The 23,992-nt window shown below is 36.8% G+C and overlaps 1 protein-coding gene across 1 annotated transcript in view; it reads left to right on the forward strand.

Moving 5' to 3' along the window:
* The window catches only part of STK32B (serine/threonine kinase 32B), a 260,397-nt gene that overhangs the window by 203,447 nt on the left and 32,958 nt on the right, over window positions 1–23,992 (forward strand). The window contains exon 5 of the mRNA XM_074227499.1: window positions 17,013–17,116. Coding sequence (XP_074083600.1) covers window positions 17,013–17,116 — 104 coding nt within the window. The remainder of the gene's footprint in view (window positions 1–17,012; window positions 17,117–23,992) is intronic.

The following is a 23,992-nucleotide window of genomic DNA, read 5'->3' on the forward strand; positions in this document are numbered from 1 at the left end:
TTCTCTTTTTTTTCTGGTTGAATTTACTTTAAATGATGTCATTGCTAGCAAGAAGTTTCAAGTCTGCTTAAACCCCCACTGTGTATTTTTTACAATTATGATAATGATAATTGCTGGCATTTATATACTGCTTTAAGGTTTGCAAAGTACTTTAAAAATACCTCAGTTTATCCTCACAGTAACCCTGGGAGGTAGGTGTGATTATTACCTCCATTGTACAGAATGAGAAAACTGAGACTGAGAAATTAAGTGATTTGCTTAATCATACAGCTAACTTCTAAGGCTGGATTTGAACTTGGACCTTCCTGCCCTCAAGTCCAACATGTTATCTACTACCTTTTCTTTAAACTTTGATTCACCTGAAGTACCCAGTACAATATTATGTAAATCAGGTAAATAAATTCAAATTATTTTGGAAAAAACAGGAATAAGAGATCTATATCCAAGGTGCTATATTTCACCAAAAATAAGACCGGGTCTTATATCAATTTTTGCTCTAAAGATGTGTTAGGATTTATTTTCAGGGGATGTCTGGAGATAGGCAGTCATTCCTGCAGGAATCACTATTTGATCTATTCTCCCTGCGAGGAAGTTCCTCGTGTCTTTAGCACAGTGAGTGCTGGCTGAATCCCAGACTAGCAGACCTCTTTGGCCATCTTGAAAAACAAGGAACTGCATTAAATCAGCCCAATTCCTTATAACTGCTTGTGGACACTAGGCTTTTTTCTGGATTCAAGAACATAAATGCCTAAAATATGTACAAGCTTAACTTTCTTGCCTTTCCATCCAGGTGAGCACATTATTCCCAGGTTGTTTCTGTATTCCAATTGGTAGTTGGCAACAAGTTTCAGTTCTTCTGCTTTTAGAGGTGTTTACCTCTAGTCCAAAGATGCCTGATTTTGTATTTACAAATACTTAATTTTAATTTATATTTTAATTTAAGTATTAATGTCATTACTATTATTTATTTATATTTAATTATATATTGGTATTTGGATTTATAATTCAGTACATCTGTTGAAGCAGACTAAATATGTCCATCTGGTTGACAATGATTTTTGCAGGGGCTTATTTTGGGGATAGGGCTTATATTATGAGCATCCTGAAAAATCATGCTAGGTCTTATTTTGGGGAAAATATGGTATGTTTCCCCCACCCATAAGAAGCTTACAGTTGAATAGGGGAGAGAAACATGAGCACAGTGCATAAAAAGGACCAAATACTAAAAATAGTATTATGCTACTTAGTATAATACTATTTATGGTATAATACTATTTTGTAAAATTATAGACAATTAGAGAAAGAACCTACTTGTGGGGTCTAGGGAGCAAGGGAGATTTTTTTTTTTTGGTGGAGATGAGATTCAATGTGATTCCTAGAAATTGAGGAGGCAGGAAGAAAAGGGTATTCCAGGTCATGTAAATGCTGTGAAGAAAATCCAGGAGGTAAGACTTCACAAAGCATGTTCAAGAAAAAGTGAGCAAGGAGTCAGCTAGGTGCCACAGTGGATTAGAGCACCATCCCTGGAGTCAGGAGGACCTGAGTTCAAATCTAGCCTCAGACACTTAATAATTACCTAGCTGTGTGACTTTGAGCAAGTCACTTAACCTCATTGCCTTGCAAAAAACAAAAGCAAAACAAAAAAAAAGTGAGTAAGGTAACTTCACTACAATGGAGGATGAGGGATAGATAGGTTTATAAAGGTACTATTGGGGCCAGATCAAAGGGAGTATTGAGTGACAGGCAGAAGTTTCAAATCCTAAGATCATACCAGAGCTGAAGAAAAGGAACCAAAGAAAAAGTTTCAAAGAAACTTGGAAAGACATACATGAACTTATGCAAAATTAAGTGAACAGAGCTAGAACAATTTATACCACAGCAATAACATTGCAAAGACAAAAAATGTTGAAAGACTTAGGATCTTTAATTAGTATAATGTAAGAAAAGATAAAGAATGCAATTTACCTCCTCCTTGAGAATATAACATATCCAAGATCTGGAATGATTTTTGGATATGGTCACTGTGGGAATTTGTCTTGCTTGACTATGCATATTTGTCATTTTTAAAAAATTATGATTTTTTTTTCCTTTACAATTGATGGTGGTGAGATGAAAGAGAGAGGGGATAAATGGTTATTATATGAAAATGCAATATTTATTTTAAATATTTTATTCATAGAAAATATAATAATATAGCATAATATAATTTTAATAATATAATGATAAAGTGTTAGAAAGGAGGATCTTAAAAATGGGATAGTATGGTTAAGTTGTCAGAGATTTTAAAACATAGACTATTAAAGCTAAGAGAAATATAGTCAGTATCCTAGTGAATGGAAGGCAGGGGAGGAGAAGAAAATAAGATGTAAAAAGACTAAAAATATAGGAGGAGGTTATGAAGGGATCTGAAAGTCAATTAGAAAATGTTATATTTGATCCCAAAGCAAGAGGGAATTACTGGAAATTTTTGAACAAGGAGAAATGAGTTATGGTATTGGTTGGAAATGTATAGGAATTTTGGGAATATCAATTTGACAGCTGTCTAGAGAATGTATTGAAATGGGAAGAAACTTGAGGGAGGGGAACCAACCAGCAGGTTATTGAAATAGTGCAGTTATGAGCTGTTGGAGACCTCCACCAGTGTGGTTGCAGAATCAAATGAGAGACAAAATCATATATGAGAGATGTTAAGAGTTGGTCATCATTTGGATGTGTTAAGTGGGAAAATTAGAGAATTAAAGATAACATCTAGATTCTAAACATGGATTACTGGGATTATTCACTTAAAGAGTAGATTTTGGTTTAGGAGGAAAATCTACTCAAAAGGAGGGGAAGCTGCTGGGAGTAGAAAGTTACACATTATATAATATGATTTGTATATGGTCAGGTATTTCCTGTACAAAGAAGAAATGCTAAGTCCTAACCACAAGTACTAATTGACCAAAAGATTAAGCAGGATTCTATTATCTTATAACTACTTTATACTATCTCCTAAAGGTTGATTTTTAAGTCTCATCTACAAAGAAAGTAGTTTATTTTTGGCCATACTGTCCAAATAACTCCTGGTCCACAACTTCTGCTGATCTTGACCAAGGTTTGGGCTTATTCTTTTGGAGGTAATCATTTTCTCTGATGAAAAAATTGACCCTGGTTTATTACCTTTATCCAATGGGTCAGGACTTCTGGACCTTGTCAAAGTCACAAGGTCATCTCCAAGGCTGCACTTATATCCATCTAGGCATCCTGTGGACTAAAAGGAAGCTTACCTATTTGAGCTCTCTTTTCTACATGCCATAAAGGATTCCTTAGACCCTTCCACTTCTCCTCTTCCACTTAGGAAGTAGAGTAAAAAGTGAATTGTCACTTGGGAAAGTAGAAGGAAAAGAACTAGAAGCTGTCTCTTCTTTTAATACAACATCCTACCCTCTAATTGCTGTCATGAGACAAGAGTCTTTCCAGAGATGTACATAGTGAATAGATAATTTGAACACATGGACATTTTTTTCACCATGTTATAAGTAAATCAGATTGTTTAGTTTAAAAAAGGGGGGGATGGAGATTGTACCAAGAATCTGACAAACTTGGCTCTCATCTCTGATATGCCACAGACTAGTCTCATGACTCCTGAGAAACCATTTTATCTCTTTGGCACTCAGTTTCTTCCTTAAAATAAATGGATTGAACCAGATGAATTCAAAGATACCTTACCATGATAACATTCCATCTATGTAGTAAATGAAGATTATTATTATTGATAATTGATCAGAACAGGGAACCTAGAACCCCAGAACTAGAAGGGGTATCTGAGATCATCATTGTCTACACTTCACTAAAAATTTCTTTTTCAACATTCCCCAAATAAGGGTCCTCAGTCATAATTTGAATTGGGAAGTACTTACCTATGAGAACTATCCATTTCAGTATTGGAAATAGGGGGCTGATAGGATGTTTATCTTGGCAAGTAAATGAAATCTACTTCTCTGCAGCTTCAAAAGATTGTCCCACTTTGGCTCTTGAGGACCAATCAGATCTACCAATCTAATACCTTCAAATATTGAAGCTAACCTGGTGACCCCTCTAACATGCCCCCTTCCCCATGTTAAACATTCCCAATGCCTATATAGTGAATCTTGTATAGCATGACTTCAAGAGCTCTTCCCATTTGCTCAATTCCCTTCTTAAATGTATTGTTCAGAATTCAACATGATGCTCTAATTTTGATAGAAAACATCAGGACTCTCACCTCCCTCATTCTGGATATTATGTATCTGGGTGGTGGTCTAAGTCAATGTCACTAAGGCAGGAGTTGCAAAACTGTGAAACTATGCCATATCAATCAATCATTTCAACAACATGCATTTATTAAATTCTTACTACGTTCAAGGCACTATGCAGTATGCTGTAGATACAATGAAAGACAAAAATGAATTTTTCTTTAAATAGATTAAGTATTTTTGAAACCAGTATCAATTTCTCTTCTAGGAAACAATATCGGCATGTTGGGAGAATAACTTCCATTTCTTTACTAAATATCAGTTTTTAAAATTATGTTACTACTAGGTGATATCAGTAAATAAAGCACTGGACTTAAGTCAGGAAGACTTGAGTTCAAATTTGATTTCTGATATTTACTATATGATTCTGGGAAAATCACTTTCTTCTTTCTGCCTCAGTTTTTTCAACTGTTAAATGGGATTGATAATAATATCTTCCAGGGTTGTTGTGAGAATCAGTGAGATAATATTTGTGAAATGTTCACTACATGGATGTGTTAAACTGCTGCTTTTCAGTAGTTTCAGTTGTGGTTAACTCTTCATTATTCTCTCTGGGGTTTTCTTGGCAAGAATAATGTAGTGGTTTGCCTCCAGCTCATTTTGCAGATGAGGAAAGAAGGCAAAAAGGGTTAAGTGATTTGCCCAGGGTTACCCAGCTAGTAAGTGTCTGAAGTCAGATTCGAATTCATGAAGATGAATCTCCCTGATCCCAAGCCTAGTTTTCTGTTTACTGTACCACCCAACTTCCCTTGGATGTCCTTAAAGAGTTATCTAAATTTCATTCAACATCATTTATTGAGTAGCCACTGATGAAATGCTTTCAATGCACAGGGAAATATATTAAGTTATAGTGGGATCAGCTTTATGCATAGGCAAAGTGGTATTTGCCTATGTGGAATGACTTAAGCACCCTCTTTTTCCACACAAAATATTTTCTTTCCTTTGTTACCCATGCCTTTAATACAATTGAAAATTAATGAATTTGGGAACAAAGAACTTTATATACCTCTTTCCTGAAAAAGTCTTTAATAGGGCATGCCTATAAAACCCTTGGAAATTAATGAATTAGAAAATGTATTATAATTCTGTTTCCTGACAACCTGCTGAGTTAAGATAGAAAATCACTGACCATAGGTTGATGAATTTTTTAGCTACAAAATCCCTTGAAGACAGTCTATTAAGATGATTAGGAGATTCTATGTTTCTGGAGGCAAGACAAACAAAAGTATAGGTCCTTGAAGTATTGATACTAGGACTTTTCGTGCCTTTTGAGATAATGGACTATACACTGTTCAAAGGCAAATGCAACCTTGGAGAAAATTTATATGTGAATACTTGTCCCGTTATGGAGAATTAGTGTCCTAGAATGTTAATACAAATGAAATCAGTTCTATTGAAACATAAAAATTATCATGACTACAATAACAACAACAAAATCACCAATATCAAATTAAGAACCCTTGTAATATAAACTCCTTGTTTTTTTCTTAGCACACTGTCTTTCAGGTCATTGTTGTTTAGATGTTTTCAGTTGTGTCTGACTCTGTGACCTCATTTGGGATTTTCTTAGCAGAGATACTGGATTAGTTTGTCCTTTCCTTCTCTAGCTACTTTTAGAGATGAGGAACTGGAGGCAAACAGGGTAAAGTGACTTGCTCGGGGTCATTCAGGGATGAAAATTTCTGGCTCCATATACTTCAGTGGATCCACCATGCCTCTAAACTATCTGTGGGGTCATAAGGTCCTTTAATTTGACTGATTGCATGGGTATGAGTAGATAGAGTTGAGTAATCCAACTTCAAAGACAATGGAAACTACCTTTTGGAAAGTAATGCTATGACCTTTTCCAGGTGTAGTACCAGACCCTGCCCTGTTCTGTAGACATACTAAGACATGGACCATGTTAGTATTGCCCAAGGGCTGAAAATTTCTAAAGAAAAACTTAGTTCCTGATTGATCCTGTGTTTTTCTTATATTCTTTTCCTTTGCATGTACCTACTTACATGTTGCTAATGTATTCATATATTCAGTTCATCATATTAATCAGCCCTGGTATGGAGGTTAACAAAACTCTGCAGGGTCTCTGGGGAGTTCACATGATCCTTTATCTGGGACACTTAAAAAAATTTGCACATTCCATCTGTTGTTTTAATTAATAAAAATCTGGCTCTATGCAAATATCTTTCTCTGGGTTGTCTTGAGAGTCTGCCCTCTGGGACTTTATCCACTGAATCATTAACTGAGCTGGTACATTTAATATTCTGTGAACTGTTTATGGGGCCTTTGAACTGAAGAGCTCCAATGACTGAAATCCACAATTCTGTCATTTGACACTCAATATCCACTTGGCTGCATATAGGAAAATTCAGATTAATAGAGAAAATATTCACATTCACACATACACACACCATCTTAACATCTTGTGGCATATGGAATGCTTATCCACACCACTGAACTTTGAAAATAAGTAATTTAGCACCTCAGCCCTCTAGAGGGCTTTGATAATGTAAGAGAGTTCATCTAATCTAAGAGATTAGAGAAGGGGAAAAGACAGGTGAAAATGACCTGCCCACAATCATAGAAAAAAGACATAGTCACTTATCGTCTAAGATTCACATTTTTTCTGGTTTTTCTTCTTTGTTTCCTTCTCTGAGATAATTCTCCTCTTGCCAATACTTGACTATTGTCATTTCTCAAGATCCTATCTATGTTCTTTTATAGTCTCTCAAATAATGAAATAAACAAAAATTTATTAAATGTCAGTTCTGTGCCAAGAATTGTGATAAAAATTGAGGATAAAAATACAAATGCCAAATAGTCCTGCCCTCAAGGAACTTGTAGTCTAGTGACAAGAGATAGCATAAAGATATAAAGGTGTTTCCAAAATATATGTGTGTTCATATATACATATATGTATATATGTTTGTGTACATAGACAGATAGTTGAAACAAGATTATTTTGAAGGGTAGACATTAATAACTGAGCTGATCAGGAAAAACCTCCCTTGACAATCTATTGCCATTCTCATGAGGACATACTTAGTCATTGTTTTTTTCTCTTGGGTCCTAAATATCTCTCAGACATTTCTGCCTAATGATCTTTTAGTGAGTCAGATTTTTACCAGTAACCCAAATTGTCCATGTACAGTCTTGTATAAGAATGATTCATCATCATCATCAACATCATCATCAACATCATCATCATCATCATCATCATCATCAGTCTCCAAGTTGAAAGGTACCTCTGAAATAATCTAGTTCAGTATGTACCCAAGCAGAAACCCTTTTTTAAAATCTGGCAATTTCTCAACTAAGATCTGTGTGAAGGTCCCTGTTAATAGCTAACTCACTGGTACTTGAGTTAAGTCAACTTGCATTTACTAATCACATACTTAATGCCATTGGCTGTGCTAAACTCTATGAATACAAATGTAATCAGAATGCAGGACAGTCTTTGCCCTCAAGGAGTTTATATTCCAATGAAGAAGGCCACAGTAAAATGAAAGTGAAAGTAAGGGGAAGATGAAAGTTCCTAACACAGTGTCAAGGCAGAGAAAGACCTTGCCCATCTGGAAAAGAAAAAAGGTTTGACTTGATTGATCTAGTCCTCTTCTTTAAAATGGAGCTCTTACAGCCAATCAGAGGGAGAAGTCTCAGGGTGAGAGGTACATCCAAAGCATAACATTCAAAAGTGGAGTGATTTTCTATGTCAATCTGATTTCCGGGTCATTGTTGAGGAAAATCAGAAATATTACTTGGAGAGAAATTAAGGCAGATGTGAGGCAGACCATTCCACTTCTTAATGGTTTTTAACTGTTTGGATGTTTTCTCCTTATGCCATTATGAAGTCTGCTTCTCTGTATCTTCCACCTATTTTCACTTCTTACTTCTTGAGTCAAGTTACATGAGCCTAGTTCTTCCATTTGAGGACACCAGATAGCTAATGATTCTTATCTTGACCCTTTCTCACCAAATCCTTTGTTCTTGAGATTCCATGGCCCCAGTCCCTTCAACCAATCTTTATTCAGCCTGTTTTCAAGCTTTTTCACCATTTAAGTTTTTCTCTACCTTGTGTGCTACCCACATAAGAATTGGAGTTAAAAAGCAGTCCAATGTAAAATTATGGAGATTATAAATTTAAAGCTAGAAATAAATCCAGTCTTTACCATTTGTAGGCAGTATGGCTTTGAGCAAATAAAATAAGACTTTATATTCTTCATTTGTAAAATGAGGGTATTATCAACCTCCCATTCAGGCTCAAAATTGAAATGGCATCCTTCATTCCTTACTCTCTCATCTTCCATAATCAATCAATTGACAAATCTGTCTTTGTAACATTTCTCATATATTCATTCCTCCTTCTCTTTTCTGACACTGTCACCATCCTATTGTCACCAGTCCTTATCATCTCACACCTAGACTATTGCAGTAGACTTCTGTTGGCTCATCTCAAATCTGCCCCCTTCTCCCATTCCAGTCCATCTAACTCTTAACTGTCAAATTGAACTCCCTTAAATGCCAGTTTGACCATATCACTCTCCTATTCAGTAGTCTCCAATGGTTCTCTATAAGCTCCAGGATAAAATGAAAAAATCCTCTGACTTTTAAAGCCTCCCAAAACAGCCTCTATTTTCCTGGAATTTCTATACCTTACTCCCTCCTGCCTTCTTTAATTCTCATATTCTGCCATCTAATGCTATGGACTTTCATGCTGTTTCTCAAACATGCCAATCTATCTACTGACTATTTTCACAGGCTGTCCCTCCATGCTTAGAATTGTCTCCCTCTTCATCTCTACCTCAATGGATTCTCTGATTTTCTTCAAACCTCAATTAAAGTCTTGCTTTCTAGAAAAAGGTTTTTCTTAGTCCTACTTAATGTTAACATTAAAATCATCTCCCCTTTATCCTTTTTTAAAAACTTCTTTGTATATTCTATCTCACCCATTAGAGTGTGAGTTCCTTGGGGTCAGGGATTGTCTTTTGGCTTTATATCTCCAGCACCTAGTAGGCATTTCATAAATGTTTCCTTATTGGCTTGCTGACTGATCTTATTATTTGGAGAATTTCCATCTCCAATTTGTTAGTATTACCTTCTGAGATACTCAAGGTCCCAAAACTTGAACTTGTCAAAGAGCATTCTGCTTTCTATCTCCAATGCTTATTTAGCGCAGTGACTAGTTGACTGGCTGATGAGGGAATGAGATCATCTCTAAAGTCCTTCTACCTCCCATTGTCTCCATACTATGTTCTAAATCATTGCTCCACTTGAACATCCTGTCTGCAGAAGTGCTTTCTTTCCCTGTTCCCATTCCAACATAGTTGGATGGATGACATTTATTGCAGTATTCATAGTTAAGGATAAAACAAACCCAATAATATTTCAAATACAACCTAGAACTGAAGCATTTTAGGCTCAGCAGGTCTAGTCACTGAAACGCATTTTATATATGGTCACAGCAATCCAAGTTTTCAGTTATATTCTGAGAGCTAAATCAGGAAGCTCATAATGATCATCATTAGTGGACTTGCTCTTTTTTTAAGCTTTTTTTTTTTTTAACAAAGAGGAAGCTTCTCAGTTTGGCAGTGTTTAGTGTAATAAGTATAGTCCAACCTAATTCATGTTGACATTTGCAAGCATAGGGGAGAAGTGAGTGAATTTGCTTTCTTTAATTTTATACCCCATATCAATGCATTTCTGAATAACTGATTATGTGTCACCCCCTCAGGTTTAATTCTTGCTTTCTATTTAAAACCTGTGCTGGCAGAATTACTCAAATATTCGTGGCATGTTTGGGATGACTTGAGAGTTGTTATTGGCATACCACTGGGGAGATGATGGCAGAGTTATGAGGGTTTTCACTGAGTTTGTACATAAGCAGTCAAGTCGGAAAGAACAGAAGTCAATATGGACTTCTGTCTGTCTTTTAAAAATTATCATTAAATGGAGTCTTTGTTTAAATCTGAGAAGACAATGGAATGTGGGTTCCTTTAGGACAGGGGCCATTTCATTTATATTGAGTATCTCCTAGAACTTAACACAAAGTCAATGCTTAGTAAAGGATTATTGAATAGTCTGATTATATGAAAAACAATTTCACTGGACTCCAAGAGATGCAGAGCCTCAGGAGCAGGTCTAGGTCAGGGCAAGAGCAAGAGGACTGTGGTCCACCTTTCTCTACAAATCCTACTAAGCTAACTAGTGGACTGGTTTCTACTGCCTTCCTCCAGCCTGGGAAGCTTCCATGAAAAATTAAAGTTAGTCTGAGAGAGTTCTGTTACTTAAATATCCATTTAGTATTTCACACTGTCCAAATTGTGGGTGACCCAGAATGTAGAGCAATTGTCTCTGCTCAAATGCACAAGATATCTTGGAGAATGGAAGTCTAGTTTTAGTAGAGAGATTTACTAGTTGACAAGATGTTGGACAAATTATTTCACTTCTCTAGACTTTCGTTTCTCTCATTGTAATGTTGGGATGATAATTTTTGTATTGTGTATACCCACAGAGTTGTTGTAAGGTAAATGTTTTGTAAACTTTTAAAGGAAAATTGAAGTGTGAGCTCTCAATTTTATTATCTGGACTTGGGTAGTATTGGAAAAAAAATACAGTGTAATTTCCCCGGGATGAACTGGTCCTTAGAGTTACCTTATAAAGTACCTCTCATATAGATACTATATAGATTTATAAAAAGCTAGAAGAGATTTTAGAACAGAAAATTAGAGCTTGAAGAGAAATTTTAGAACAAATTTGAAGGGTTCTTAGAACAAAGAATCTTAGCAGGCAGAAATTTTAGTATGGAGGATATTTCTTAGAACAGAAAATATTAGAACTTGAAGAGATGTAAGAGAACACCTAATCAAATCTCTTAATTTTGCAGAGGAGGAAACTGAGGCAGAGTTCCTTCTTTAAAGTTGCATAGCTAAATAATGGCCATATTAGAACTATGACTGTTCTCCAGATTCTGAAACCAATGCAATTAGTTTGCAGGGTAAATTTTCTCCCTTCAGTAAAGCAAATGGAAACTATTGAAGTTTCCCCAGATATTTGGTTATGAATTTCCATGATAAAGCATTGTTTATCATTTTTTAAGAAGGCAGTGGAAATAGCTTTGGATTTGGTGATCTCAGCTCAGCCTTGTACTACCAAGATGACCATAGACAAGCTATTTACCATTGCAGGACCTATTTACCAATCTGGAAAATGAGAGAATTGGGTTAGTTGACCCCCCCAAGTTCTCTTGCTGTTCTAAATTTATGATTCTATGAAGTTCTTTTCACCTTTCCTCAGTTTTGTTATTTATACCTCATCAGGATCTTCAGTTTTCTCTGGGGTAGAGTAAAAAAAACTCCTCCTAAGGTCTCTTCTTCTGAGTTTCCCCATTATTATCAAGTCATCATCTTCCCAGTCACTCAGACTTACAACCTAGAGTCCTCATCTCCTCTTCATTCTCTCACACCCACTGTATCAAATCAATTCCAAGTTCCATTATTTCTAGCTTTTTAACATCTTTTTATATACATCCTACTTACAATCTCTTCTGATGCTGCCACCATCCTAATGTAAACTCTCGTCATTCATCGACTATCATGTTAGAATTTTGTTTTGTCTTTCTACCTTAAGTCTCTTCCAACTACAGTTCATCCTCTGCTCAGCTATCAAAATATTCTTACTAAAACATAGATCTGATCATATCTCTACCCATACATTCAAGGAAGTGACTCCCTGTCACTTCCAGGATCAAGTATAAAATCTTCTGTTTGGCATTTAAAGAAAGTCATATATAATACCCAGTGTGCTTAGAACTTACTTCTTCCCATGTACTCTGGAATCCAGTGATATTAGTCTTTTTCCTGTTCCTTTCATAAGACATTCCATCTCCCATCTCCAGACAAGTTCACCTGTTATTACCCCCCCACCATGCCTGGAATTCTCTGTTTCCTCATCTCCACTTCCTGACTTCAAGTCCTAGGTAAATTTTCAATAACTACAAGAAGCCTTTCCTAATCCCTCTCAATCCAAGTACCTTTTCACTTTTGATTATGTCCAATTTATCTTGCATATATCATGTTTGTACGTATTTCTTGAGTTTCTTTGTTTTGTTTTTGGCATTTTGTCTCCCTTATTAGATTGCGAACTACTTGAAAACAGATGTTTTTCTTTTTTTAAATTTATTTGTTATTTTCATTTTGTACAAATGTTTTTTTACATTAATAAAATATTCTTGTTTACAAGTAAACAAAATACCCCTCCTCTGCCATGAATATAAACTTGCTTGGGTGAAAAAAGTAAAGGGGAGAGAAAAAAATTAAAATAAAAAAAAATAATAGTAATAATTGTAGGTATGGCCAGGTGGTGCAATGGACAAAGCACTAGCCCTGGCACCATGAGCACCTGAGCCCATATCCAACCTCGTAAACCCAACAATCACCCAGCCGTGTGACATGCAAGCCACCCGATCCCCACTGCCCTGCAAAAACCAAAAAAAAAAAAAAAAAAAAAAAAAAAAGAAAAAAGACCCAAAATAGAATAAAATAGTAATAATAGTAGGGGTGGCTGGGTGGCAGACAGAGTATTGGCCCTTGAGCCAGGAGCACCTGGGTCCAAATCCGGCCCCAGACACCCAAAGATCACCCTGCTATGTGGCCCCAGGCAGGTCATCCAACCCCACTTGCCCTGCACCCTCCCCCAAATAATAATAACAAAAAATGTGCTTGAGTCTTTGTTCCAACACCAACAAACCTGTCATGGGTGGATCTCATTCTTTATTATAAGTCCATCACAAAAGTTACTTCCATATTTTTCCACTGTTGCCATTGCTGATCGCAACTCCCTCCTTTCTTATTTCTCCACTACCATGTAATATATTTTCTCTCTCCTTTCACTCTGACTCTGCTGTAGGGTCGTTGACTGGCTCAGCAGACAGATCCCTGGTCCTGGGGCCAAGAAGCCCTGAGCCCCCATACCACCCCTTAGGCCCAGCATCCACCTGGCCCTGTGGTCCTGGGCAGGCCTTCCATTCCCGCCCCCTTGCAAGAAGTAAGAAAGAAAATGTGTTATATCTGACCACTCTCCCACCATGGTCCATCCTCTCCTCCTTTATTCACATCCCCACCCCTTCCCCCTGCTCCCCCCTCCTTCTTACTCCAGTTGTCTATACCCCATTGAGTATATATGCTGTTTCCTCTCCTAGCCACCTCTGATGAGAGCAAAGGTTCCCTCATTCCCCCTTGACTCCCCCTTCCATATCATTGCAATAGCTCATTGTAATAAAAAACTTATGTGAAATATCTTGGACTATTCCCCCCTCTCCTTTTTCTTTCTCCCATGCCATTTCCTTTTTTTTCTATTGACTCCATTTTTACTCCATATTTTATCTTCAAATTCAGCTTTCTCCTGTGCTTCAACTATAAAAGCTCTCTCTACCTGTTCTATTAACTGAGAAGGTTCATATGGGTATTATCAGTGTCATTTTTCTATGCAGAAATACATGCAGGTCATCCTCATTAAGTCCCTCATATTTCCCCCCTCTCCTCCAATCTCCATGCTTCACCTGAGTTCTGTATCTGAAGAGCAAACCTTCTGTTCAACTCTGGCCATTCCAAAAGGAACATTTGAAATTCCCCTGGTTCATTGAAAGTCCATCTTTTTCCCTGGAAGAGGACATTCAGCCTTTCTGGGTAGTTCATTCTTGGCTGCATTCTAAGCTCTTTTGCCTTCTGGTATATTATATTCCAAGCCGTACGAGCTTCCAATGTAGTTGCTGCTAAGTCCTGTGTGATTCTGACTGTAGCTCCACGATATTTGAACTGTGTCCTTCTGGCTGCTTGTAATATTTTCTCTTTGACTTGGGAGTTCTGGAACTTGGCTATAATATTCCTAGGGGTTGTTTTTTTGGGATCTCTTTCTCTGGGGGATCGGTGGATTCTCTCCATTTCTATTTTGCCCTCTGCTTCTAGAATATCAGGGCAATTTTCCTGTAGTAATTCTTTGAAAATGATGTCAAGGCTCTTTTCCTGATCATGACTTTCAGGTATTCCAATAATTTTTAAATTATCTTTCCTAAGTCTGTTTTCCATAACAGTTGTTTTTTCAATGAGATATTTCACATTTTCTTCTAATTTTTCATTTTTTTGGTTTTGAAGTATTGATTCCTGATTTCTGGTAAATTCATCAATCTCCCTGAATTCTATTCTTTGTCTGAAGGATTTGTTCTCTTCAGAGAGTTTTCTTATCTCTTTTTCCATCTGGCCAATTTTGCTTTTTAAAGCATTCTTCTCCTCAATAACTTTTTGAACTGTTTTATCCATTTGACCTAAGCTGGTTTTTAGCATGCTATTTTCTTCAGCATTTTTTTGGATTTCCTTGACTAAGCTGCTGACTTCATTTTCATGTTTTTCCTGCATCTCCTTTCTTTTCCCAATTTTTTCTTCCAACTCCCTCATTTGATTTTCAAAGTCTTTTTTGAGCTCTGTCATAGCCTGAGCCCAATTTCTGTTTTTCTTGGAGTCTTTAGATGCAGGAGTTTGTGCTTCCTCATCTTCAGACTGAATATTTTGATCCTTCTTGGGCTCATTTGCAAAATATTTCTCAATAGTCTTCCTTTTGTTTCTCTGCTTGCTCATTTTTCCAATCTGGGCCTGGTTTGGGGGTGCTTCCTGAGCTTTTGAGACACTCCCATAAGGGTCTCAGTGTGTGAGGCTGTCCTCCCTATTGGTCTGTGAATGACCATAAGCACCTCCCTCTGCCACGGGGCTGAGGTGGGGGGGGGCCCTGCTGTTCTATGGGGGGGCCTAGACTGCCATCAGGATCTGAATGTGGTCAGAGCCCCAGAGTCCTGTTCCAGGGGCAGAGGACCAAGCTCGCAGTTTCTCTTCACCCCCCTCGCTCAGCTCAATGGGCTCGTGCCCTGGGGGTTCCTGCTTACCTGCTCCTCCTGCTTCTGTTTCCTGCTTTGGGCTGCAGAAAGACCAAGCTGCTGGCTGTGTGCCCTGAGGGCTGGGCTCCATGTGCTTGCTCTTGCAGAGGTCCCCCGCTGTTCCCCCACTTTGTGCCCGGTGCTCCTCAGGGTGCAGCTCAGGAGACTCCCCCGCTGCTGTGAGCTGAGACTCCCAGCACCCTGGGGCTGCCTCTGGGAGGCTGAAGTTCTTTGGCTCTGGTGGGCCACCCCTCTGGCAGGCTGCCTCTCCAGTCTCGGGGAGCAGAGCCTTTCTGTTCTTTTCCAGGTTACCTTGAGTAGGAGAACTGCCTCACTGGGTCCCTTTGTGGGTTCTGTCTCTCGAAAGTTTAGTTAGAGTCCTTAGCTGATGAGTTTTATCAGAAAGCTCCTAAGACTCAATCCCTTCTTGTCGCCATCTTGGCTCTGCCCCTCCCGGATGTTTTTCTTTTTTCATCTTTGTATCCCTTAAGCATTCAACACATTACCAAGTGTTTGTTGAGTGACTGATTCAGAACTACTATGTTCCTTTAATTTTGTTCAATAAATAGGAATGCCCTCTAAAAACAGTTGGTCTGCAAGCTTTTATTTGAAGACCTCAAGTGAGGGGTACCCACTACCCCCCCCCCAAAGCATCTCCTTTATTAATTGAATACTTGTTCATTATATCCTATATGTAAGGTCTTATTGATATTGAATACACAAAGAAAGTATATTAATAATGTCAACTTTTCTCATTATATCCATTCGTTTTCAGGAAGAATGACTTAGATAACATCTAGTCCAACCCCCTTAACTTAAATGTGCATTACTCTAGACAGAATGAACTCTCTCACCTGGAAACTGAATTGAGATGTTTCTAGTCACAACATGCTATGACTGTACAGTTATGATTTTAGCTTCTCTGACAAATATAGGATGGAATTATGCCTGCAAATTAATTTGTCAGAGTTGATATGTATTTCATAAAATATTCCTGGAAATTGAAGCATAAAATTTAGCTAATTAGCTTAAGAGTAATCATTTGGTATAAAGGAGAGAGCATTAGGATAAGGAGACTTTCTATTCCTGTATAAAACACTAAACTACCTGTGTGTGAGTTTTGATAGGTCATTTCACTTCTCAGGGCTCTAGATGAAGCCATCTTATCAAATAAGTGGTTGGTTTCAATGATCTCTAAGGTCCTTAGCAATTTCCCCTCCTCTCTTCCTTGCTTCTCTTTCCTTCCTTGCTTCTCTTTCCTTCCTTTCTCTCTTCCCCCTTCTCCTCTTCTCCCTCCAAGTTCAAGAAGAGTTTTTTTAATTTGTTTTTTTCATTCTACCCATTGAAGGAAGCAACAAGATTTAGTGATAGTGATAGGTCACAAGAGAAAAGAATCAAAGCTGAAAGCAGTAGAAACTCTATCAAGGACACTATTCTTTTAGGTGTAATATATAAAAACTTAGCATTCAAGAAAAATTGCAGACTGTGATTTGATTTTAAAAATACATTTTGCATCCCACAATGGACAGGGACTGGATTTATGATTTCCTTAGTAAGGAAAACTTATTTGTGAGGCAACTATCTTGCTGATTGACATCTTTTCTGAAACTTGTAGGTTTAATGAGTTTCCAAGTATACTAAGGGGTAATGAGACCTGCTTCAGATTCCAAAACCAGTTCATATCAGAGGCAGGACCTGAGTCTAGGACTACCTAGATCAGGGACTATTCCTTTGTCCATATTATCACCCCCTCAAATGCTGGGACAGTGTGAAATGAGTGTGATGGTTTATATCTTCTTTTGTTCTTTTCTCTTTGGTAGCTCCAGAAGTATTCCAGGTGTTTATGGATGGAGGACCAGGGTACTCCTACCCTGTAGACTGGTGGTCTCTGGGAATTACAGCTTATGAATTATTACGTGGTTGGGTAAGGAATATTTGCTGTTTCCTAGTGAATGTTTCCAAGAATTTAGAAGCATTTAGGTGTAACTTGTAAAATAAAAGTTTAATCCCAGCAATATTCAAAAGTATTTGTATACAGTCAGTGTTTAATAAATGTTATTTTGTTTTCATATATGCTATACCCCAGCTAAATTAGAGAAGAGTTACAAGTTCAACTGCTAGCTCTGTCTCTTAAGAAAGGCAACAAGTTTAGAGGATAGAACATGGAACTTGGAGACAAGCCATGGTTCTTTTACACCTAAAAGAATATTACTTATATAGAGGGAACTTTGCAAAACTTAAAAGGTTATACAAATGTGATCTGTTATCAGAATTACTACATAGCATAGCCCTGTCAACATAATAGTCACTAAAATTGTTATTATTATTATTATTATTATTATTATTATTATTATTATTATCATTTTAGAGAAAGGGAAATTGGGGTTCAAAACTCCAAATGGTATTAAAACCCAATGTTCTACATAAAATTGCAGTAAATGATAAGGCCTCTTTATGATTTTGTGATTCTAAATTTTCATGCATTTAAATGCTTCTCAAAAGTGTATTTATTGTGTTTTTCCCTAGAATTTATTTTTTATTTTTTTCACAATTACATGCAAAGATAGCTTTCAACATTCATCCTTTCTCACACTTTTGAGTTCTACAGTTTTCTACCACCCTCCCTTCCCTCCTCTCTTTCCATGGCAGTGAAAAATTGGATATTTCCCTAGTATTTAAAAAACCTATTTGTAAGTTTCCTAAATGTACCAGTCAGAACAACAATAATTTTCATCTGAGCTGTTGCCTGCTCTGTACATTCTTTGTGACTTTCTTTGTTCCATTGATCTGTGCCCTAAGAAGACAATGTCATAATCTAAGATATTAGGATCACCCATAGGACATAGTCACTAACAGATTATATGTTGCTTAACTAATTAACTACTGAGAGAAGTTTATAAGCAGAACATTCCAAGGTATGGCTGAAATTTCTAGGCAGTTAAAAGAAGCTGAATTTTCAGTCATTTCTTTTAGGTCATAACTATTCCCTAATTCTCACAAAGACAAGTATTTCCTCAAATAAAGTAATGGTCTGATATCTCTGGCTTTGGGTATCTGTGGTTTCATTTTTGAATTCTGTCAGAAGTCTTCTTTTGGGGGAGTATGATAGTACTTTGAATTGGCTTTTCTAATGGGAACCTTCATCTGGAAAATGTCCCCTTAATGGAAGTTTATTTTTTTTTTTCATTTTGGTCCAGTTCTAAAATTTCTTTTTTTTTGGAGCATTTCACAAGCAACTATCCTGCATTGATTCTAAGCACTGAACATAGAAAGAAAAATAGGCCATGGTTCCTCTCATTCTCTCAGAGGAAACTACATGAATGGAGAAGAAAATATGAAATCTATGCAAAGGAAATAAAAAAATAATTTGGACCAGGAAGGTCAATGGGGAAAATGAGGCTATAAGAAAAAAAGTTATACTTAACAAGAAAATTACATGAATACTCATGTAGCCAATCATTCTAATAGAAATAATCATTTCCTAGAATTATTAATAAATAATCATTTATTAAGTATCTACTAAGCACCCTTTTTTGAAGGGTCAATCACTATACTAAACTTTAGAGATACAAAGAAAGACCAAAGACAGCCCCTACTCTAAAGAAACTTCCATTCCATTGGGTGTAGTAGCACACAAAAGAAAGGTGATAAGCGGTAAGTAGGGAAGGTACCTAGTTCACAGGTATGATGCAGAAGTGTGGAGGGAGGAGGGAAAGGCAGAATTGAGTAATGAAAATGTAAAATGTGAGTTGAGCTTTGAAGGGATCACAGTAGACAAAAATGAGAAGAAAGACTCTTCCAGGTATGAGAAACAGCCCATTGGTATCCAGGTAGAAAGCAAAATTTGATGTAAGGGCAATAGATATTAAATCAATCTGTCTGGAACAGTGAGCACACAATGGGGAGTAAAGGGAAATCATACTAGAAAGTGAAGTTATCTTTGGGTTAGCCCTTCTTGCTCTTAGCTCTTGATGACATGCTCCCTCCCCTCCAAAAAATCAAAACATTCTAAAAGTGAGATGGGGAAGACACAGGAAGCAGTGAGTTTCTCATTGCTGCAGCATCTAAGGAGAGGCTAGATTACCTCTTGTCAGGGATGTTATAGGTTAGGATATTGCCTGACCCATAGTAGGCAATTAATAAATATTTATTGATTGATTGTTGATTGAAGATTCATATTTCATATAAGAGGTCAGGTAAATGACTTGTGAGGTCTTTTCAAATTCCAAGATTCTATGATTTTTGAACTGAATCTCTAAGGAATAGAGAACTGTGAAAAATAACTCATTCAGGTTTAAGACATTAATAAATATTCACTAAGAAAATAACTCATTCAGGTTTGAAGGCATTAATAAATATTCACTAAACATCTACTATGTGCTTGCATTTATTACATGAATTGTGCTGATACAATTACCCTTTGAGATAAAATATTAAATATCTATGATTTCCTCATCATGAAACCTCCCTCTGTTACCCAACTAACTGTAACCCCATCTATAACTTGTCTTAGGGAGTGACATGAATCTTAAAAGGTTAAGTGCCACAATTATGACTGCACCTCTATGTCAGGGAAGAGATCAAGATTTTTGAGACTCAAATGCCTAGCCTCCACATTACCACTTGAAATAAGTAGTAGAGTCTTATTATCCCCATTTTGATGAATGATGTTGATAATGAAGATCATGACATCAGAGAAGGGATGCCATAATATGCAAATAATTTGGATTTAAATGATGGAGAACTGTGCAGAGTTACCAAGCTCACTTTCTCTTCAGAAGTCTTCTAGGTCCAATGGCCACATTGGGATCAGGATGACCGGAAATGTCCCAGAAAATGGACTCTCAAAGTACTTAGGACTTCTCTATTATCAGTTCTATAGATGGGCAATTTCCTATATGAAATATTTCAACTCTGATGTTGATGCTTTTATACAGACTCCCATGTCTGAAATGCTATCTCTTCTATCGTGTTTCTCCTGACTTCCCTAGATCCCTTAAATGCTGTTAAAAGGTTAAATAAAGATTTGAACTCAAATACTCTAAGTATCTTGTTTTACATTATTCTAGTTGCTTCTTTGAAGTTATTTGCTCTCTTCAAAGACAATGAAAATTTTCATTTGTTCGAGTTTAGTTACTAACATATAATAGAACTGATTTGATTATTGTTCCATCTCCCATTCTGACAGAAAGGCTCAGAAGGAAAATGGTCCTTGAAAAGTAGCATAGGACTGCTAGAAGAAAAGCAACATATTCCAGGAACCAGATCATAAACCTGTCCAGGCAGGTTGTATTTACCTATTTCTCTATTGTGGCTTCAGAGGATGTTCAGAAACCTTACTCCTTGTTGGGAAACCCTACATTATTATATCTTGGGCTGGAAAAGAGGGTGCTCTGTTCCATCCCACAAGAACTCCTGTCTTTAGTTCTTTGGAGAGATGAAGCAGTATAGTCAAGCAGCAGTTCATCATTTTTTTGGTCATGTCAGATTTACTTCCAAAATATGTTTCCTTTCTTACCCGGGAGAAGTAGCAACCCTGGTGAAAATTCAGATTAATTCTGGAAAAGAAAAATTAGGTAAGAGAGTTGATGAAATGGGGTCAGTTTAAAGAGAAGCATGGACTATCTCCAACCACAAGTGAAAGAGTTTTGGTTTTTGCTCACAATGAAGAACATCTCTTGGCGTTTTCTGAGTGTTTGAGTTGCTTTAAAGGCAACAAAGCCTGGAACTTGATTTGATGGGTTATGCTGCAAACATAGGAAAGGGTTATTCTATATTTTATATTCTACAGCATAAAGATTATGGGGGTGGGGGATTCCTGTATCAATTTAATGGAACATAAAACATGTTATTAAACAGCATGAAATCAGCATGTGAGATTCTCAGAAGGAAGAAAAATAAATAAATAGTATCTATTCTCCCTCTTCCCCTTACACTTATTCATTTATTACATACCTTCTGTGTAAAAAAATGCTTTATGTATTATGGGGAAAATAATGGGAGTTACAATGTGATCCTGCCCTCATAGAGTTTATACTCTAAAAACTTATCTTGTTCAACTATCTCCACAGGAGTTGGCAGAGTAGGAGTAAAAGAGGATGAGGGTGGTGGGGAGAGGTTTCTTTTAGTTCCATTGAGGCAGTTGGGTGACCTATCTGATCAAGGGCTGGATCTGAAAAACAGGAAAACCTTAGTTCAAATCCAGCCCCAGATATTTACTAGTTGGGTCCCTCTCTGTGTTTTTTTCCTCATCTATAAAGTAGGGGTATAAATTGCATTGACCTTTGGTTTTTGTGATAACAAAATGAGATAACAACAATAAAACACTTTGTTTTATAAGTTCTAGCTGTTATATAGACTCCTCCTCATTTGAATTGTATTATCATCAATTGCAAATAGAAAAATCACAAATCCATAGATCAGATTAGGTCAAGACCAGGGTTTCTTTTCTTGGTGGAAATTCCAGGTGTGGATATAAATGAGAAAAGCTGACAGTAGGCGCAGAATAGTCAAAATTGGATCAGAACAGAGTTTGCCAAGGTAGTTGATCATTTGTGTGACTCAGTCCATCTCCCCAAAACTGTTTCTTTCTGGCAGCTGTTTGCATTTACATCATTGCCCTATAGTGACATCTTGATCCAAAGTGTCTGTCCCGGATTTAGTTTTGCAAATAAGGATTGAGTTAACACTTTAAAGAGTCTAGGGAAAGCTATGTCACATTTGTAAATAATTTTGATATAAAATAGAACAGTGTTCACAGGAGAGGTTAAAAAAAGCAATATTAGTGTTTGGATGAGAGATGATTCCCTTCTAACTCAGGAAATTGGGGACAGAGAAGGATAGAAGATAGAGGACAAAGGGAAGGATTTAATATGTAGGACATTGTAAAGTGATATGTTTTCTAGTAGAGCACGTCACACTGCTCTGCTTTACACACAGGATGCTCTCAAAAATATTGATTTTTGAAAATTAGTTGTTAAAAGACATCTAAAATTTACAATCATATTATAAGATATAGAACCCAATTCTCCCTTCTGTAGACAGTAAATATTATTACATTTCTAGGCTTAATATTAAGAAACTAGAATTTCTTGAAAAAATATTCCAAAATTCAAACTCTTATTCCATTTAAGATTATTAGCCCTGTACCAACCATGGTGATTTCATGACATTTTACTGTATTAGAGAAATATAACAGTTCCTAGGCAGAATTTGATTGTGAAGCCTAAGGCTTGTGTGAAAGGTTACAAATAAAAGGCAATTATAGGAGTTGTGTTTTAAACCCTATTCCCTTCTTCCCCAGAGGGCCTCTATGCTTTACATACACATCTATAAAGACATTAAATAGTAGTTATAAAGAAGGGGAAAAAAAGAAACTTAAAGAGCAACCTTAAGCATTTCTTACAAGCAAGCCTCATCGCATTTGATTAAATTCTCAAATATTCAGCATCCTATTTCTGATCTTTTCTCCAAAAGATGAGCATTTATACTTGGAGTTGAGTAATTCAAACTGAACAATGGAAGGGAATAGGACAGAGCACAGGGAGGACTTTTCTCTGTTACATACCTCTACGGGCTGCCAGATTAGGCTTTCTAAAAACCGGTTTTGATTGTATCATTTTCCCATTCAAAAAATGTTTTTGTATTGACTCTAATTCCATATAGGTAAAAAAATAAAACTCTTTTCCTAGAATTAAATCAATTTAACTCCACCAAAAGTTATTAAGCACCTACTTCATATCAAGGTCTATGGTCACAAAGATTCTGGGAAAATTTGAAAATGAAAAGAAACACTCTCAAATGAAAGACTCAGGTAAGACTTCAGAAGGGAATGGGCACATGAATTAGCCTTTAAAGGACTGAAGGAATAGAAGTGTCTTTCTATTGTCCTGTGTGCAGTGATTACTCTTGGATCTTTTAGAGACCCTTGTGTTCCAACATAGCACCACTGGAAGATAAGATAATAACTATTATAAATGGCATGGAGGAGTTGGAGCATCCATTACTGGGGAGCCTATTCTAATTGGTGATGATGTTGTCCTTGATTCTCAAAGAAGATCATGACATAAGGGAAGTCACGCCATGACATGTAAATAAATTGAATTTAAGTGAAGCAGGGCTGTGCAAAGTCAACAGCCTTTCTTTTTCCTCTGGAGACAGCTAGATGAGGACAACTGGAGATAGTATGGTGATTACTTCAGCAAAGAGCTCATAGAACCAATGGACATTTTGAGTATTTAAAGTTAAAGGAAAGAGCCTGAGAAAAGGCACAATGAACTCAGGGATGACCATTCATTTTGGGGTTTAGGTATTGATGTAAAATATGGCTGGAAAGGTGGGTAAAAAGTAGTTTTTGAACTTAAATGTCAGACTGAAATTTTTTTATAGAATAAGCAAACGTGGATAGTGAAGATTATCTTTACTTAGGTAATGAAGACGAGGAAGACTAGGAAGACTTTTTAGTTATGTGGAGGGTAGACTAGAGAAGGAACAGTCTAGATTTCAGGAAAACTGTTGAGGCTCTTAAATTTAAGAATTCTGATCAGTGCAATGATCAAACATGATTCCAGAGGATTGATGATCAAGTCTCCTACCCCTCCCCCGCCTTCTAACAGACAGATGATGATCTCAAAATATAAAATGAAATGTACACTTTGGGATACAGTTGATGTGGGGAATTTATCTTGCTTGACTGCACATATTCATTGGAAGGATTTTATTGTTTGTTTTCTGATTTAGGGTTAGATATAAATTAACAAGGGACTAGGGATAGTGTAACCAAAAAAGGAAGACAGAAAAG

The sequence above is a fragment of the Macrotis lagotis genome, chromosome 3 (assembly GCF_037893015.1).
Source record: "Macrotis lagotis isolate mMagLag1 chromosome 3, bilby.v1.9.chrom.fasta, whole genome shotgun sequence".
Taxonomy (NCBI): domain Eukaryota; kingdom Metazoa; phylum Chordata; class Mammalia; order Peramelemorphia; family Peramelidae; genus Macrotis; species Macrotis lagotis.